The 18,052-nt window shown below is 54.4% G+C and overlaps 1 protein-coding gene across 15 annotated transcripts in view; it reads right to left on the bottom strand.

Moving 5' to 3' along the window:
• Positions 1 to 18,052, bottom strand: part of ST3GAL4 (ST3 beta-galactoside alpha-2,3-sialyltransferase 4) — a 31,141-nt gene that overhangs the window by 825 nt on the left and 12,264 nt on the right. For 8 of the 15 annotated variants that reach the window (XM_046015222.1, XM_046015221.1, XM_046015213.1 and 5 more), the window contains 9 exons: positions 7,570 to 7,645; positions 7,199 to 7,295; positions 6,692 to 6,772; positions 5,530 to 5,627; positions 5,244 to 5,304; positions 4,611 to 4,706; positions 4,325 to 4,514; positions 3,460 to 3,603; positions 145 to 288 (listed from right to left, as the gene is read on the bottom strand). In XM_046015222.1, the coding sequence (XP_045871178.1) occupies positions 145 to 288; positions 3,460 to 3,603; positions 4,325 to 4,514; positions 4,611 to 4,706; positions 5,244 to 5,304; positions 5,530 to 5,627; positions 6,692 to 6,772; positions 7,199 to 7,295; positions 7,570 to 7,585 (927 nt within the window). In that variant the 5' untranslated portion in view covers positions 7,586 to 7,645. Of the gene's footprint in view, positions 1 to 144; positions 289 to 3,459; positions 3,604 to 4,324; positions 4,515 to 4,610; positions 4,707 to 5,243; positions 5,305 to 5,529; positions 5,628 to 6,691; positions 6,773 to 7,198; positions 7,296 to 7,569; positions 7,646 to 10,969; positions 11,679 to 18,052 lie in introns of those variants that run through there. The other 7 variants (XM_046015215.1, XM_046015224.1, XM_046015210.1 and 4 more) reach the window with 3 other exon arrangements.

An 18,052-nucleotide genomic window follows, 5' to 3' on the forward strand; every position in this document is an offset into this window, starting at 1 on the left:
GATACTGAGGACTCCGGCCAGGAGACCAGGAGTTCCAGTTCTGACCCTCGAGCAGCATCCGAGCCCTTAGCACCACACTCACCGCCCCCCCACCCCAGGGTCCCCAGCTCCGTCCCAGCCAGCTCGGAAGCAGGGCCCGCTTACCGCCATGGACTTGAGTGTGATCTGTTCATAGTAGTGAATGGTCTGCTTCCTGTTGTGGGCGTCTGGGTAGCCAAAGCCGGCGATATGCACCAGGTCGCAGAGGTGGAGTGCCAGCGTGATGGCCAGCAAGCCGGTGGTGGGCTTCTGAGAGGGTTTCGGTGGGGAGGTATTAGAGGGAGCCCTGCACCCGTCCCTGCCGTCCAGGCTAGCACTTCGCAACAGACTTTCACAGAAATGTTCTTCCTCTGTGCCGTCTACACCGCGGTCACCAGCCACATATGGCTCCTGGGCACGGGCGTGGGGCTGGTGCCGATGCACGTGAACCGACTCTTTCACTTTATTTAATTGTATACTTAATTTAATTAACTTCAGTTTAAATGTAAGTAGCCACAGGTAACTCAGGCTGGGAAGGCCGGCCCAACACGCCTCGGGGAGGGCTTGTGCCTCCAGGCACAGTGATTCCGTGTTGAGTGTTTCACCCCGCAGAACACGAGTATGTCGGGTCTTCACAAAAGCACTTGGAGGTGGACACATTTTACAAATGGGGAAACTGAGGCTGACGACTTCGTTCAAGGAGTGGAAAGGTTCTGCTCTCTGCCTTGGAAAACCTCACCTCTTTCAGAAAACCTGGGGGGCCCCCCCACTCACGGGTTGTGTGGCCCTTGATGAGGATGGGCTCTCCCCGTCCGTGAAGTGGGGACAGCAACGCTTTTCCCACCCACCTTATGGGCTGCTCTGGGGGGAGGGGAAGACCTACTTTCTCCATCCCTAATTCGTCCACGGGGATGGACAATGTGATACCCTGACCTCATGAATCTTGCCTTCTTCTTTTTTTTTTTTTTTTTAAGATTTTATTTATTTATTTGCCAGAGAGATAGAGACAGGTAGGCAGAGAGGCAGGCAGAGGCAGACGGAGAAGCAGGCTCCCTGTGGAGCAAGGAGCCCGATGTGGGACTAGATCCCAGGTCCCTGGGATCATGACCTGAGCTGAGGACAGCCGCTTAACCGACTGAGCCACCCAGGCGTCCCAAATCGTGCCTTCCTCCACTCCAACACCCTGCCTTCCTGACCGCTTCTGCCGCCCGCTCCCATTTACGAACCGCTCCCTGGACCTTGTCGGCCCAGGTTTGCCCCAGTGTCCCTTCTGAGCATTGCCGCCATTTCATCTGTCTCTTCCTGCTGGGGTTTTCCCCTCCTGTTGTTCTGACTACCACTACGTTCTTACCCAGTTCACATGTTTGCTGAACCACATTTCCGGGGCCTGCTAGACTGCTCTGCCTGGTCACAGGCTCCTGGAACCCGCCAGACTCCTCTCCCCCTGAATTTCCTGTATTAGTTAAGCATGTTACCACCCAGCCAGCTGTCTAAGCTGGAAACCTAGAATTGTGAGAAATCTCTCAACTTCACCTGCAAAATAAATGGTGTCGCAGGAGGTCACTAAAATAGCCCCCAGTGACCCTTGGGTGCACGTGGAACCTACCAATCTGAGACGTAGGACATGACATTCCATTGCCCTATAGGTGCCATTGGCCCTAAGATAGAGAGAGCATCCTGGCGGGCTTGACCTCATGAGCTGAGCTTTAGCATCTGGGTCTAGAGGTCAGCAGTGGAGGAAGTCAGGGGTGGGACGTGCAAGAAGGATTTATCGTGCCGTTGCCGGCTGGAAGGTGGAGGGCGCTCTCTCAAAAGAAACACACATGATCTCTAAGAGCTGAGGGTATCAAGGCTGAAAGCCAGCAAAGGAAACGGGACCTCAGTCCTGGAACCGTAAGGAACTAAATACCTCTGACAAGAAGGACCCTGGAAGTGTGTTTCCCCCAACCCCACTCCAGCCTCCAGATAAGAACTCAGCCATGCCCCACTGGACGACCAACGGCCAGAACTATGAGTCTATCAGTAGGCAGTACTTAAAGCCACTCAACTCTGGTGGCTTGTTAGGCAGCAATGGGAAGCTGCTACATCCAGGCCAAGCCTTCCATTTCCCTCTCCCATAGCCAGAAGGTGGGTCCTGGTCCTTCTCTTGTCTCCCCGCTCCAGCCTTCCCCCTCTGCCACACACCCCATCAGGGGCATAAAACGCTTCCTCGCTGCTCCCCTCCACTTTAGTTGTGCTAGAACTCAGTGCTGGAGGAGCTGGTTGATCTTGCTAAAGGAAATACCCTTTCTCCAAGTCCCTGCCTGATGGACCCCATGACCCCTTAAAGGCCCAACTCCAAGACCACTTCTTCTGGTTGGGGGGTGGGGGGACTCCGAGCAGAGGTCTGCCCCTCCTCTCAGCTCCTCCAGCATTGGGAACAACTCTCTACTAGGGCATTCTGTCACTCTATGTTGCAACCTGTATGTTTATTCTGCTAGACTGAGGTCCTCAGGGCAAGGTGCATGTCCTACACCCCAAGCGTGCAAACGTGGGGCCAGGGACTGAGCAGCCACAAAAGGCGGCATTCAACCTAAGCTGAATCAGAGTAGATATTCAGTGAAGAAGAAAATTTTTTGCTGCGAAATTTGGCAAATACAGTGAGCATCCCCTGTGTACCAATCTCCGTAATAGGGGTGTTATATAATTGTGTTTTTAAATTCTACAAGGGCCTTAAAAGGTCAGTACGAATACTGAACACCGTCCTCACCACACAGATAAGGCTCCCAGTGGACAACCTGCCCAAGGCCACAGAGTAAGAAGCAGGACAGCCAAGTCCTGGTGATGTTTACTAGTTATCTCTGATGACTACTATCCCACACGGCCTCTCTAGGGGTTCAGACGCCACGTGGGGAAGTCCTTGGGAAGGTAGGGCTAAAACGCAAACCACAGCTTGCAGAACTGTACTGTGACTCCCCAGCCTGACACATGGCACGGAAGCAGGGCACACGAGACAAAACGAGGCTGGAGCTCCTTTAATTCACTCTGACAAATCCATTCCAAGATAAGATCACAGATAAAGTGACCTCACAGCCAACTGCAGACGCTCCAGTCATTCTAAAGTCAAGGCCACAGACTGTTCCAGCAACTCCCTAGTTTATAAATTCTGACCAGCGCCTGCCAAAGCCTCTAACTCCGGTCCTGAGCCTTATGAAAACGCTCTCCTAAATTCCTGCTCGGCAGATATCCCCCCCCAACTCTCCCTGCCCACAGCCAAATACACGGGACTGAATACAGGGGTGTGGGGTGGGAAGCCATCCCAGGGACTGTTCAAATGCAAACTGGGGTCTCTGTTGTTACTTTCCCCCCTCTTGGGGTCCTCTAGGGCTTCCCAAGCCTCTAGAAACATCCTGACCCAGCCTCCGGCTTCCCAGCCCGCCGCCCACCGTCACCCGCACGCACCTGCTTCATCTTGCGCGGCTGCTGCATGGGCAGGCTCAGGAGCTTGTCCGCTGCAATCTCCATGAAGAAAGGGTTGAGAATCCGAATCTGCCTGGGGTTGACGTCCCAGATGAGGGGAGGCTGCTTCCAGAAGCCCTTTCGCACCTGCGGGGCACACGATTGGAAGGGAGAGATGGGGGTGTGCGCGGACCTGTTTCTGAGTCCAGCCGGGCGGTGCTCAGCGGGCAGATGAGGTCCACGTGACGGCGGAGGCCCCCAGGAGTGCAGGGTGAGCCGGGAGGGAGGTGGAGGCCAGGCCCACACCCAAGAGGGAAAGGGCGAGCAGAGAGGAGTTGGGAGAGGTGGGAGGACCCTACTGGTGCGAGGGCGGGGCGCGGTGACAAGCTGTGTACGGTAGCAGGTCCAACTACTGCCCACTTCCACCAAACAGGTGGAAGGGGCTTAAACGTGGGGCTGCGTAACCCCTTGGCGAAAATGCTCGATGGGACCAGTGCCAGCATCTGACTGGATGAGAAAAGACACAGGGGACACCACCCGGAAGGACAGACCTCCTGCTCTAACCTACCCCTGCCTGGAGAGGACTAGTGACCAGCTCCTTTCCTCCCAGGTTTCTCACTGGCAGACACATATTCTGGCAGCTTCCCTGGCCCAGGCAGCCTCAAGCTTGGAGTGCCATCTCATGTCCCCAGGCCGTCAGACCCTGGCTGCTGTGGTGGCTTCTCAGCAGCCCCACAGAACACGGAGTTCACAGCTTCCCCTCCTGGGCTCTTTCACAGGGCAGACATTGTACAGCGTGAGGTCCCCCAGACAGGCAGGGTCCCGTCTCGGAGCCCTGCCCTCTCCCCTCCCCTGAGTCCCCGCTCACCCTCTTCTTGTCACTCAGGATGGTCTCAATCCAGTGGAAGTCCATTGCCTTGAAAGCTACCAGGACGAGGAGTGTGTCTGGGTTGTTCTCCACTTTGGGGTTGAAGTGGGCGGACTCAGGGTAGAAGAGACGCATGGTGGTCTTGGAGCCCACGTCGCCCTCGTAGCCAGCCACTGGGGCGTTGTTCAATCTGAAAGGCGGGGACAAGGAGGCCCATTACCCGGAGGCCCATGGGCCTGTCGACAGTCCCTCCCAAACAGAAGGGACGAGCGCCCGAGCTACAGACCTGATGACCACGTCGTACTTGTTGATGACGTCCCCCAGCGAGCTGTTGCGAAGCCGGTGCCCGTTCCCCACCACCACGCAGCGGCGACACTTGAGACTGCCGTAGAAGACGTTGATCAGCCCCCGGGGACACCCCTGTGCCCACACTGCTTAACTCCTGACCTGGGTCTGCCTGGGGCCCGGCTCGGGATTCCTTCCCAGGCTGCCTCGGCTTCTGATCCCCACGGACCCGGCATCTCCAAGGAGCCCCACTTAGGGTCCTGCTGACTCCCCAGCCCTGGGCTTTCACGGCCGAGGGACTGAGCAGAGCACAGAAGGCAGAGGAGGAGAAGAGGAAAGGCTCCTAGGGGGGACTAATAAGAAATCCCATTTCAAAGCCCCCTCGCCTGCTGCCCAGGTCCGCGTGTCGTCAGGGCGATACCCTGCCTACGCCGGCCCCCAGATGCTCAGGCCCAGTTGCCGTGGACACTGGCGTCCCTGCCTCCCCTGGAGACAGGCAGGCTGGAAAGAAGGGTCAAATTGGCCCCAGGGGAGCAGAGATAGGAAGTCTCGCTGGGAGGTGCTGGCCCATGACTATCTCTGGGAGGCGGGAAGGAGAAGGTGCCCAGACTCGGGGCAGGGACTATCTCCTTACCTCTGGATGCTCTCTGGGATGGAGTAGCTGGTGATGGCTAGAACCCGGAGGAGCAGGTCTTCTACAAAAAGATGCAGATTGGGAGGGGCCGATGACAAGAGCCAACTTCCCCAAGGCTGCCAGCCCTCCCTCCACTGCTCCTCAGAGCCTCTGCTGCCCCCTCCTCCCCTGACCTCAGCATCGGAGCCTGGCTCAGAACGTGGGCACTGGGACCATGAGCAGCAGAGAGCGAGAAGCAGTGTGGTCGAGGTGAGCTCACCATGCCCTTTCACCCAGCCACTCTTACCACTCCCCTTGGTCCCGTAGGGCAGCTCATAGGCAGACGGTGTCTTGACCCAGAAATAATCCTTCAGCTGCAGGAAGATAGGCTGATCTCGGGAGTAGCTGCAGAGGTGAATGCAGGGCCGGGATGAGAAAGGGATTAATCTTTTTTTTTTTAAAGATTTTTTATTTACTTATTTGACAGAGAGAGATCACAAGTAGGCAGAGAGGCAGGCAGAGAGAGAGAGGAAAGCAGGCTTGCTGCTGAGCAGAGAGCCCGATGCGGGACTCGATCCCAGGACCCTGAGATCATGACCTGAGCCGAAGGCAGCGGCTTTAACCACTGAGCCACCCAGGCGCCAGAAAGGGATTAATCTTAAAGAAGCCAGAAGCCAGGGTCAGGTCAGGCCCCTGATTAATATTCTATATGTCATATACAGTATTATGTAATATTGTATATAATTATTATTACATATCATGTATTAATATAATATATATAATTATATGATATTTTAGTGATATAATTATATAATATTTTATGGTATAATAATGTAATATGTTATATCCACTATGTATTTATATACTTAAAATCTATTGACTATTTTAATATACAGTAATATATATTCATGGTATATGTTTATATTATATAATATATACTAAAATAAATAATATAAAAAGTATAATATATTATAACGTTATATATAATAAACATATTGTTTATTATCTATAAAAGTAATGTATAATATATAATATTTTGGGCCCCTGAAACCTCCAACTCAATATATAAATTATATTTATGGGGCGCCTGGGAGGCTTAGTCATTAAGCACCTGCTTTTGGCTCAGGTCATGATCCTGGGGTCCTGGGATGGAGCCCCCCGTGGACCTGCTTCTCCCTCTCCCACTCCCCCCACTTGTGTTCCCTCTCTGGCTGTCTGTCAAATAAATAAAAATCTTGTAAAAAATTATATTTACATATGACATTATTGTATAGAATAACATAATTATTCTGTATTACTATAGTGCTTGTATACCTGTATGTTCAAGGGCCTCTCCTCCCCTCACGGGTCACCTAACCCATGTCCACTAACACGTTCCCCTCCATCTAGGCCAGCACTGAGGCCCGCACCCTCTGAACTCCCCGCCCACCTCCTCCCACGCCCGCCCCACCTCAGCCTTAAGTACTTACTTGCCAAACAGCTTAGAGGCCTTCCTCTCCACTTCCCCCTGGAAGCACGGCTCCTTCTTCTCTGGGATGGGAAAATAAAAACTAGACACAGAAAAGGGAGGAGGCGGGAGCTCCAGTCAGACCTCTCGGGCCCAGGGGCCAGCGTCCCAGGCAGCCTCCACCTTCTCCCATGACACAGGTCCCCAAGTCCCAGCGAGTGACGCGCAGGGTAGAATCATCTCAACCCAGGTTCACTCTGAGACCAACTCATTGCAGATCCAGCTCTCCTTTCTCTGAGCAGCCTGGGTGAGGGGTCTGGGGAGGCGTCACAAACCCTGCACCCCGAACCCACTACCTAACCTTCCTGGAAGGATTTCATGCTAACAGCTGAAGAAAGGGGCCCTACCCTCGCCCTCTGAACCCTCCCAGCCCCACAAGGTCGGCCACCCCCTGACACTCCATCCCTGAGCCCATTGCTGAGAAGAACCAACGGAAGGACCGGGAAGCTGGACCCAGAGCTCCATGTACCTGTCTTCCCGGGAGATAGAATACCACACCATGACGACCAGGACCAGAGCCAGCATGGCCAGGAGCTTCCAGCCTGCAGGGCACATGCACAGAGGAGCTAGAGGCAGGGAAAGGCAGAGATAGCCCCAGGCCACCGACCCTGTTTTGGGCCCTGCCACCGCCAACTCAAACAGACCCGGTCCCCGGCCCTCGCCTGGCCGTGGTTTTCCAGCACCGGGCTTGAGCCTGTGTTTCTACGGTCCTTCAAGATGAACAGAGGGCCCCCTGGCCATCTGCCTGTCCCTCCACAGTCCCCAGGGGGTCGCAGATGCTGAAGACTGCTTCTGGGGGGCCCAGCCTTCAGGGTTGGAGAGCCCTAGGACAACACTCACGGGATTTGCTGACCATGTTTCTCAGCGGGTAGCAGGGTTCCTGGGGAGAGCTGTCATCCCGGCTGCCTCGGGCCACCTAGAAGGTTAGGAGTCACAGGTGTGTGGTCAGCTCTGGAAACCTACCTAGAACCTGGAGGACACACCCACAGCCTGCCTTTCCTTCTCCAGAAGGCACAGAGCTGCTTCCGGGGTGGCCACCCAGCGAGCAGACATCCTCTAATCCCTTGAAGGCAGCATCTGGGGTCCAGGTGGGGCAAGGGAACCCAGGTCCCACTCCTCAAAGATGAGGTCCCACGCCAGACTGGCCTATTTGAGCTTCCCTGGTGTGGTTTCTTGGTCCCCTTCCTCAGTTTGACCTGGGAAGGGCCAGCTCCAGGAGGCAGATGGGAAGCTCTACCCACCTTTGCCATGGAAGTGAACTGTACGGGGATATGATTTGTATTTAGGGCAGCCGACATTTGTCATTCTCCACCATCCAAAGCCGTCCCTTGTCTCTGCTACGACCCATCTCTCTGTCCCCAGTCTCCCACCACTCCAGCCAAATGGATCCACTCTGGCCTGGCAGTGGGGCTGTGCATGGCCCCCCAGTCCTTCTAGATTCTAACTAAATGCAAACAGGGTCCAAGCTCTCATCCTCCCAGCGCTGGGGGGTGGAGGGAGTTCCATGGAGGCAACTGTCTGAATGGGAGTACGGGGGGGTGGGGGCATTGGTCAGAGGAGATGGGAGACCCTTCGGCATGGCAAGGACAGGGCTCTGGAAGGGGATCAGCCGCTAAACACACATAAGCAAAGAGGTCCCCACACCCAAACTCAGCCAGGGCCATGCTGCAGAGTCACAGGGGAAACAATTTAGGCAGCTTGCACAGAACACCAAGAGGTGTGGGACGCCAGGCGCCATTTCTGTCATCCATGCAGCGTTCTCCACCCCTGTCACCCGAATCAGAAGTTACCCTGGGCCGCTTCCTGCAAACACAGGTTCCAGGGCTCCTCCCGGGGTTTGCTAAATCAGAGAGGACGGGACCTGGGACAGGCATTTTCACAAGCAGCTCAGGTGATCCTTGGGATCCATCGGGACAGGGACGGAAGCTCCAGCTCTCAGGGAGACCTGGAAAACCTCCAATTATTTCCTCAGGGCAGGAGACAGCATCAGGATGAGAGCTGGCTTTTGTTACTAATCATAAATCAATTATCCTGAACACTGCCCTATTATGGAGTCGATGCTCTGCCCCCACGCTCTGCTCTGAGTCCACAAACACCAAAGAATGAACGTCTTGGCAGGGAGTCGGGGGAGGGGTGTGGGACCAGAGCCAGACATCCTCAGGAGAGTCAGGAGCGCCCATCCCCAAACCCCAATAGGGATGGAGGATGACCTTATCCAGTAAAGTTCTGGATTTGTAGTTAGAAGACATCAGTGAAAGTCACCGTTCTAGAAGCTTCCCTGACCCCTCCTCTGAAAGTGGCATGCCTTCTTCCTACAGCCACTGCCAAGTCATTCCTCACCCCGGCACGATCCAGAGCACTTCTCCTGACCTATACTGAGCCTAGTTACTTACTTGCTTGCTCTCTGTCCTCCCCACTGGAGTATGAGCTCCGTGAGGTACCAGTGAGGTCTGTCTGGTTCCCAGCATTCAGCACACATCCCAGCACATAGCCAGTGCTCAGGAAGTACTACTGATGAATGGACATTGGGTTACCTTGGTGGGGGGGGGGGGTCACTTGTCCCTCTCTGACCCTCAGGTTCTTTGGCTGTGAAACTGGGAAGTTAGCCTAAAATATATTTTAAACATATAAATATTGTGTAGAAATATTTATATATTTGTATTATGGAGACGATGTTCTGCACCCACACTCCACTCTGAGTCCACAAAAAAAATATATTTTGCAGCTCAAAATATATTTATCACATCAGCACCACGGGCATCACTAGGGACCTTATTAGAAATTTATAATCTCAGGGCACGTGGGTGGCTCAGTCGGTTAAGCATCTGACTCTTGGATTTTTGCTCAGGTCATGATCTCAGGGTCATGAGATCAAGCCCACACTCAGTGGGGAGTCTGCTGGAGTGTCTCCCTCTCCCCTTCCCCCCTGCTCGTGCTCTCTCTCTCTCTCTCTCAAATGGATAAATAAATCTCAAAACAAAAACAAAAACAAAAACAAAAAACAAAACACATGCTCTCCTGCCCCTCCACACTGACAACATGAGGATTTGCACTTGAATAAGATCACCTGATGAGTCACAGGCACATTCAAGCCTGAGAAACACTGGTTCAGGTGGATGTTTTTGACCTTGACTGAACAGGACAATCGCCTAGGGTGCTAAAATCTTTTTAAAATAAGAAATAATTAAGAGCATCTGGGTCCCACACCTTGGAAGTGGGACTTGATGTGTCTGGCCCAGCAGCGGAATCTGCTGGAGCACCTCCGGGGACTCTAACAAGCCGTGAGGGTTCGGAACCGCCAAGGAGGACAAGGGCGGTGAGGATGTCCGCGTGACGGCCAACACAGGCCGCTCGGATTTTGAGGTGTGCCTTCTGACTCAGTGGGCGAGGCCGGACACGAATTCTAACCAGTTCCCAGGTGGTGCCCGGCCGCTCCGCGGGGAACACACTCGTGCTGTAGAGCTCCACACCAGGACCCTCCCAACCCTAACACCTCCTGACTTCACAAACCTCACCCTCTCCTCCCTTCCACTCTCTCTCCGTCTTCGTGACCAGGACTCACTCCACTTCCCGGCAGCTCCCTTTGTATCTAGGTCATAACACTGCTGGCCTGACTGGCCTAAGGCTAGGACCTGAGGAGTTTAAAAATAGAGAGAGGCCTCGGTCCCGGGCTCCAAGATTCTTATTTAATGGGTTAAAGGCAGTGTCCAGGCATTCATAAGTCAAAACCAAAACCAACACCCCCCCCCACCTCTCTTACGGGGAAGCCAGCATGGACACCAGCACACTGAGAGAGCTCGACAGTAACTGAAAGACACAGACTCGACCGCCCTCCAGGCCCCACTGGGGTGGCGGAGACCTTTGGCAGCGGGAGGTGAACACAGCGGACTAGTCCAGATCCCGAGCAACAAAGCAACTAGCCCCCTTTGACCTCCTCCCCAGAAAGCCCGCCCGGCGATGGACGTCTTGGTTCCCAAACGGTGTTGGTGTGTGAGAAGCAGACTGATGAGGCTTAGAGTTTGCCCCAAGAGCACCCCAGTCTGGGGTGTCATCAGCCCAGCCCAGCCCTCCCCTCCGTGGGCCAAGCCCAGACCAGAGCCCGGCAGCCGCGGACATTCCCAGAGCCCGAGCTTGTCCGGTGGCGGCTGCCCCAGGTGGACCCACAGTTCTCCCGGTCTCCCTGCGTTATTGACCAGACCCCTGGGTACGAAAGGACACAGGGAAAGTCACAGGAGAGTACCTGGGCCAGAGAGCAGGACTCCGCTCCACTCATGTCCGACATGCTGCAGCTCCTGCCTGCCACCAGCCGCCAGGGCAACCAGCTCCCCCGACACACTAGGCAAAGCTGACCCTGGGGCAGGAAGCCCGCGTGCTCTCAGGTGCTCTGCCAAATAGCACAGCAGTCCCTCGCTGACCCGAGGCCACGAGCACGGCCCCAGACCTCACTGGAGGGCAGAGCCGGGGCATAGGGTGAAGCATGAGGGCCCGGAAGCGGCCACTGTGCCTCGGGTTGGGCGGACACTCGCCGCCTCACACATGGCAGGCACCCACCTGCTACCTGAAGCAGGAGGAACGGAATGCGCACCCGCCCAAGGGCACAGCGTGATGCCAGGTCCCTCGGAGCCCTGGGCCCAGCGAAGGGGTAAGGTCAACTGTCCCCCAGCAGGGGTCTGGGAAGACCAAGGCGGGCAGAAGCAGAGGCTCCGTTCTTATTGGTTCAGAGACCTTGAGCAAGTCAGGTAATCGATGTCACCGTCCCTTTGGTTCTGCAGGGAAACACTGGAGCTGCCGGCTTGCCCCATCTAGACTCAGCCACCCCTCCGGTCCCCTCCAGCGCTTCCACCGGACATCGATCCCCGCCCCCTCGCCAGGACCTTTCCGATCAGGGATCCCCCTTCGCCCTGCTTCTTCCCACTCTCTCCCCTTCACTCCTACTAAACAGACTTTAATCTCCCTCCTCCCCCACAAAACAAAGCCCTCTCTGCTTCCACCTCCTCTTCCGGCCACCCCGGCATGTCCACCTCCGCAGGTCACACTTCTGTATCTGTGCCCTACCCGCTCCCACCAACCCCCCTCCCCCCAGCTCCCACCGGGATTTTCCTGCAGAAATGGCTCCTCCTCCTCCTGAAGCCATCAGCGGCCTCTTGTCAAACCTGAGGAAGGTCTATTTTCTCTGCCTCCGACTCTGAAGCCTTTGATACTGTCGGCCAATGCCCATGGCTTCTGAGTCAGGACTCTCCCTGATTCCCTCTCTCGGTGACGGTCTGTTCTGGCCCCAGTCCCTTTAAGGGCTGGCATTCTCCAGGGATCTGTCCTTGAACCTTTGCTCTCCTGCTTGTTTTTACAGGACAAGCTCATTCATTTTCAGATGTCTGCCCACTGCTCCTACCCTGATGATTCAGACCCTCCAGCGGCTCCCCAGATCCCACCAGGAGCCCACCCTCGTGTTTCTGGTTGCCCGTGGCCCTTCCTACCTGCATCTTCCTTAACTCTCCACAATTAACACGTCCCCAGCTAGACTGCTTCTCCCACTCCACCCCATCCACTCCCGTAACCACAGGATCATAAACTCAGTCTTCCAACATCTGGCCCCGCCTCACGCCATCCCCACAAAACAGTTACTAAACATGATTGATTCTACCCCATTTCCTCATTCCAACCAGCTCACTGAGCTCCTACTGGAGGCTTGGCATTGTGGGAGGCACTGGGGATGTGAGGCTTTACAAAACCCAGCTGAGAGGTGCCTGGCTGGTTCAGTTGGAGAGGCAGGAAACTCTTGGCCTCAGGGTTGTGAGCTTGAGCCCCATGTTCGGTGTAGCAATTACTAACGAAATAAAATAAAGTAAAATAAAATAAAATAAAACCCAGATGCGACATGAAGGCCACCAGTCTAGAGCCTCAGAAACACTTTATTTTTAAGATTTTATTAATTAATTTGGAAGGGGGAGAGAGAGTGAGAGAGCACAAGCAGGGGAGAGGCAGAGGGAGAGGGAGAAGCAAGCTCCCCACTGAGCCGAGAGCCTGACATGGGACTCGATCCCAGGACCCTGGAATCATGGCCTGAGCTGAAGGTAGACGCTTAACAGACTGAGCCACCCAGATGCCCCTCGGAAATGCTTTAGAATACAGTCCTCCATCTCCTCGTCTTGACACACAACAAGTCTAGATCCCATCCCAATTCATTTGCTTCCTAATTGGTCTCTTTGTCACATGTCTTTCCTCATTCAACCCCTTTCTTTGGAACTGCCAACAAGGTATGCTTGCAAGAAATATTTTGGATCAAACCACCCTCCCGCCTCAATGGCTCCCATCCCTTAAGTGAGAAGCCAAAGCTCTTTAGTGGCCGTCAGAAGCCTTTACCCTCGGGCCCTAGGTGCTGAAGGAGCACCTCCCACCCTCTTCCCAAGCATACTGCGGGAGCTGCCTTTCCCCCTCCCCTCTTCCCACCTCTGCAGCAGGATACCCTAAGCCCCTTCTCCCCAAGGACAACCCCACTCCAGCACCACTCCAAAGGGCTCTACCTCTGCGAAGTCTTTTACGATATTTCTAAGAACCGATGTTTTTTTTCTCACCAAATATTGTTTATAACTTGCTTCTGGCACTTAACAAGTAATATAATTTCATGTTATATAATTACTGCTTTTCATGTCTCGCCCACTATCTACTGACCTGAAACCGGAGGCTCGTTTATACCAAGAGTCTATCAGACCTGGGTCACACAAGACGCTTTATCCCATAATACAATTTTATGTTATATTAATACGTGTTTTGTATCTGGCCCATGAGACTATGACCTCTGTGGTCTGGGAGAGTTCTTAGTATTTTCAGACTCTATTATAGAGTTCAGAAGGTAGCCAATGTTTTGTAAACATCTGACATACAAGCAATCAGATGAGATTAATCACTCATTACGCCCCTTATTAATTACTAAAGTGTACAGCGCACTTACCCTGTGGGACACCAGGAGGGTCCCCATCCCCTCGCCATTGCTTTGGGGACCAGAAAAGCCACTGCTGTGGGGGGTTGTCCGTGCACCATGGAATGTTTAACAGCATCTTTGACCTCGACCCACCAGATGCCAGCAGGAACCCCAGTCCCCGGCTGTGACAACCAAACTGTCTCCAGACATTACCAAATGCTGAGAACTACTCCGCCAGACACTTTTAAGGGCTGTCCAAGTATGATCTCAACCCTGTAAGTTAAGCACGATCACGACCTCCGTTGTAGAAAAAGGGACCCGGGGTTCAAGAAGGGTCAGCAACTTGCCTAGGGAGGTAGAGCTAGCGAGGACAAAGACTGCGACTCCGGCTGCTTGGCTCCAGAGCCCACGTGTCCAACCCCCGACCCCCTACGGCCTCAACAGATCTCAGTCAGGGAATGGCTCCCCTAGACCCCATGGTCCCTCGAATGTCCATCTGCTGTTCTTCTGAGCAGGTAACGGAAGCTGGTCCTCTATCAGATCCAAGTCCTTCGAATGCTTACAACAGCTACAAGCAGCCTCCCGCGCTCCCTCTCGGGCAGCTTCCTCATGGGACGCAGTCTCTATCCGATGCCGTGGCCTGGGGCTGCTCGGGAGCTCTCCAGCATGCTTCCGGTGCACACAACTGTAGCCACGGGATTAGCGCTGCCCTCCATCTGGACACCAGACTTCCAGGAATGCTGGCTAAGGCTGCGCTCACTTACCACATCACATCCCTGGCACGGGACTCGAATCCTTCAGCTGGTAAGCCAGGCCTCCTGGGCCCTAACTCAGGTGGCTACCCTGTCCATCCGAAGAGGACTGTACGCAACACCTGCTTTCGCACATTTCCCCTTAGGAATCCAGGGTCACGTTTCTGCCAGCTCAGAGTCCACGGCAACATTCCAGAGGACACTCGAGCAGGACGGTGAAGTTAATGTAGCTAATACAATCACTAGGTAAGGCAAGATGGTGACATAGGCCATTGGGTAACCTACTTTAATCTCCCATTCTTGGATGGAGATGGCCAGCTAATGGCAATTCTCCAGGACAGGTCAGTCACTTGCATCACTTCTCAGCTCAAAAGTTCTCCATGGCCTCTTGTGTACTCAAGAGAGACCGGGGATCAGTAATCTCTTCACTGACTTCTTTATTCACTTTCGCTACCTGCCATCAAAAATCCCGTACACATCCAACATTTCTGGTCCCCCTCCCCTGCTTGTAAAGATTTTTCAGTTGTTTTGTTCACTGCCGTATCACCCATGTCTAGAAGAGCGACTGGCACACAGTAGGCTCTCAATACAAATTCACTCAATTAATAAATGATCAATTCGTCAGGGATGTCATTGGAGCCAGAGAGGAAGAGGCAGTAACGGGAGTCTGAGATTCGCTCTATCCACTCCGGCCCAAGCCCTGGCAGGACACAGCCTTCAGACTTTGCCTTCTCCTTGTCACAGAACAGCACAGTGTGACCACAGTGTTCCCGGGGTGGGGGGTGGGGGCAAGAGGCCTGCCCTGGCCCCAGCTCACGAGAGATAGCAGAGAGCTGAGGAATTGGCCAACGGCCTCAAGGCCCATGAGTGGGCAGATAGGGCGGTCTGTCCGGCCACCCAAGTTTGGAGGGAGAGGGCCTGGCAGGCTTTCCACGGAAGCACAGAAGCTTCTCTGTTCCCCACCCTTGGGGTCCACACGCTGCACCTCCCCCCTGCCATCAGGCACCGCGACCAGCCCAGCATTGCAGCCTCCTGGATAGAAACACTGTATCGCCCACTTTATCAGCTGCCGGTCACAAGACACCAGAGGGAACCACTTGAAAATCATACTTCTGGTGTCTGCGCGGGTGGGGTAGAGGCTTTGAATTCCATTGTCTGGGTGAGAAACCTGAAGCTGTGTGCCGGGGTAGAGAATCAAACAGGATGGACTCAGAGCTAGGATCAGAAAAGGGAAAATCTGGTGGGGCTGCGGACCTACCCCAGGGCCCCCCCGCACAGGGGCCCTGGGACAGGCTTCCCTCCTCAGCCCTCCCACCCAGGAGCCTAGGAATTCGGCCCCAGGGAGCCAAAGCTGAAGGTACTACCGGAGCTGGGGCTTGAACTCAGGTCACCACCAACACGGCCAGTCCCCTCCCTCCTCTGGCCTCCACAGGCCTCTTCTGAAAGCAGAGGACAGCACCAGCCCTGCCCCGTCCCCCACGGTGGCCCCCAGCCAGCTGTGGCTCTGGAGTCCTTGCCGTGTGGCTGGTCCACACTGAGGTTTGTTGTAAGGGGGAACCATACACTAGATCTCAAACACTTAGTACAAACACAAAAGGGAACCATCGCCTTAAGAATGATATATACTGATCAGGCACTGCGGTAATATTTTGGCTCTACTGGGTTAAAATAGTAAAATTTATTTCACTTCCTCATTTTTACTCTCTAAAAATGTGGCTAACTTAACATATCTTAAAATTTTATTTTCTTATTTATTTCCAAGATTTTATTTATTTATTTGAAAGAGAGAGAGAGAGAGAGAGAACAAGCATTAGAAGCGGCAGAGAGAGAGGGAGAAGCAGGCTTCCCACTGAGCAGCGAGCCCAGGGCAGGGCTGGATCCCAAGACCCCCCCGGATCATGACCCGAGCTGAAGGCAGACACGACACCAACTGAGCCACCCAGGCACCCCATAAAATTTTATTTCAAGTAATCTCTACACCCAACGTTGGGCTCAACTCACGACCCTGAGATCAACAGAGTCATGCTCTTCCGACTGAGCCGGCCAGGCGCTGCTAACTTAGCATTTTGTAAGATTTGAAATTACATATGTGGCTTGCAACTGTGGTTCCCACTGCGTTCCTCTCCGACCTTGCTGGACCAGACCATGTCTGCCATTGCACAGGAAGCACACGTAGAAACTTAAAGCAGCAGACACTTCCTGGCCTCCATCTCAGAGAGGCTAACTCAGGGTGTCTGGGATGCCTGCAGAGGGCCCTGGTCATTCTGAGGGACAGCCACAGTGAGCACTGTCCCAAGGTCTCAAGGGGGGCAGAGCTGGGAAGTCTCCACTCTTCCCTGCATCCTGCCCGCTCCTCCCGGGCGGTCAGGGCTCTGAGCATGGAGGCAGAGTTCAAGGTGACATTGTCACCTGGTGTACCAGCCCAATCTCTGCTCTGCCCACACCCAACCTCTTCCTGACCTTGGCAACTTGCCCCGGGGCCCGTGCAGAACCGGCATCTCGGCTATCCCTCACACACCGCACCTGCGCTGGTGTGCAGACGGCCACGTTCGTGCTGGCAAGCAGGTCACAAGGAACGGCCTCCTCTGGCCCAGAGCTGTGCCTCGGGGACGGGCCACCGGGACTGAACCCTGCCTCTGCCGCTTAGCACCCCTAAGCCTCGGTCTCCCAATCTGGAGGTAAGGAGCCCCTACCACGATTTTCGCTGGGCTGGTTAGCGAGATAATGGAGAAAAGACACACGGGGAATGCTCCGTGAATGGTGACTATTAGCCATACTCCTTTCTCGTGTGCTAAGTGGAATCCAAAAGCTGCAGCTGTCTGGAATGCGGGGTAGTTAAAACATCATTGAAGAAACAGTATGTTTTAGTCAGTCTGTTCCGTGATCAAAGCAAAGAAATAAACACTGAACCTTACGCGACGCACAAATGACTATCCACTGGACTGAGAAAGTCCTGGATGACGGCCAGGCCTCCCCGATGCTTCCTAAACACGCCCTCCCCTCCCCAAAGGAGGGTTTTAGCTTGCATGCCCCCTCCACACCCCGAGCCCCATTTGAGAATGGAGGCGGGACTGACGGTCGGGCGGGGGAGGGGCTGCAGTCGGTGCCAACAGTGTGACACCTGAGTCCCTCCTTGTCTGGGCAGGGGTTGCCTGCAGTGTCAATGGTCGGGATCTGGAATCCCAAGCCTGGACCTCCCTCCCTGGCTTCCCTTGTCCTGGCCACTCTCCCGTGCTGCTCCCAGCACACGGTCCCAGCCTACCCAGCCAGGAGTCTCCTCTCCACCCCCACACTCGCCTCCTTACCCCATCTTTTTCCCTTTGTAGCAACGACACCATGCCATGTCCTGTACTCATGAATCCGTGCACCCCGAGAAAGCGGGACTCCATGCGGTCCACACCATCTCCAGCACCAAATTTAATGCCTGCCGCATGCTAGGTCATTGACAAACACAGAAACGAACAGACGTCTAAAATGCATGAGCAGAACAAGTGTGGACAGAAAGTTTCATCAAGTGAAAGCATCCCACGCCCTTATTTTGCAAAGACCTGAGCACCCGAGGCGCCAGGGGCTTGCTAGAGGCTTGGCTTGGGAGCCGGCAAAACCACCAAGTGCTGTGTTTTTTGCCAAACACACATGGCTATGCGCACAA

The sequence above is a fragment of the Meles meles genome, chromosome 8 (assembly GCF_922984935.1).
Source record: "Meles meles chromosome 8, mMelMel3.1 paternal haplotype, whole genome shotgun sequence".
In the NCBI taxonomy this organism is placed as follows: domain Eukaryota; kingdom Metazoa; phylum Chordata; class Mammalia; order Carnivora; family Mustelidae; genus Meles; species Meles meles.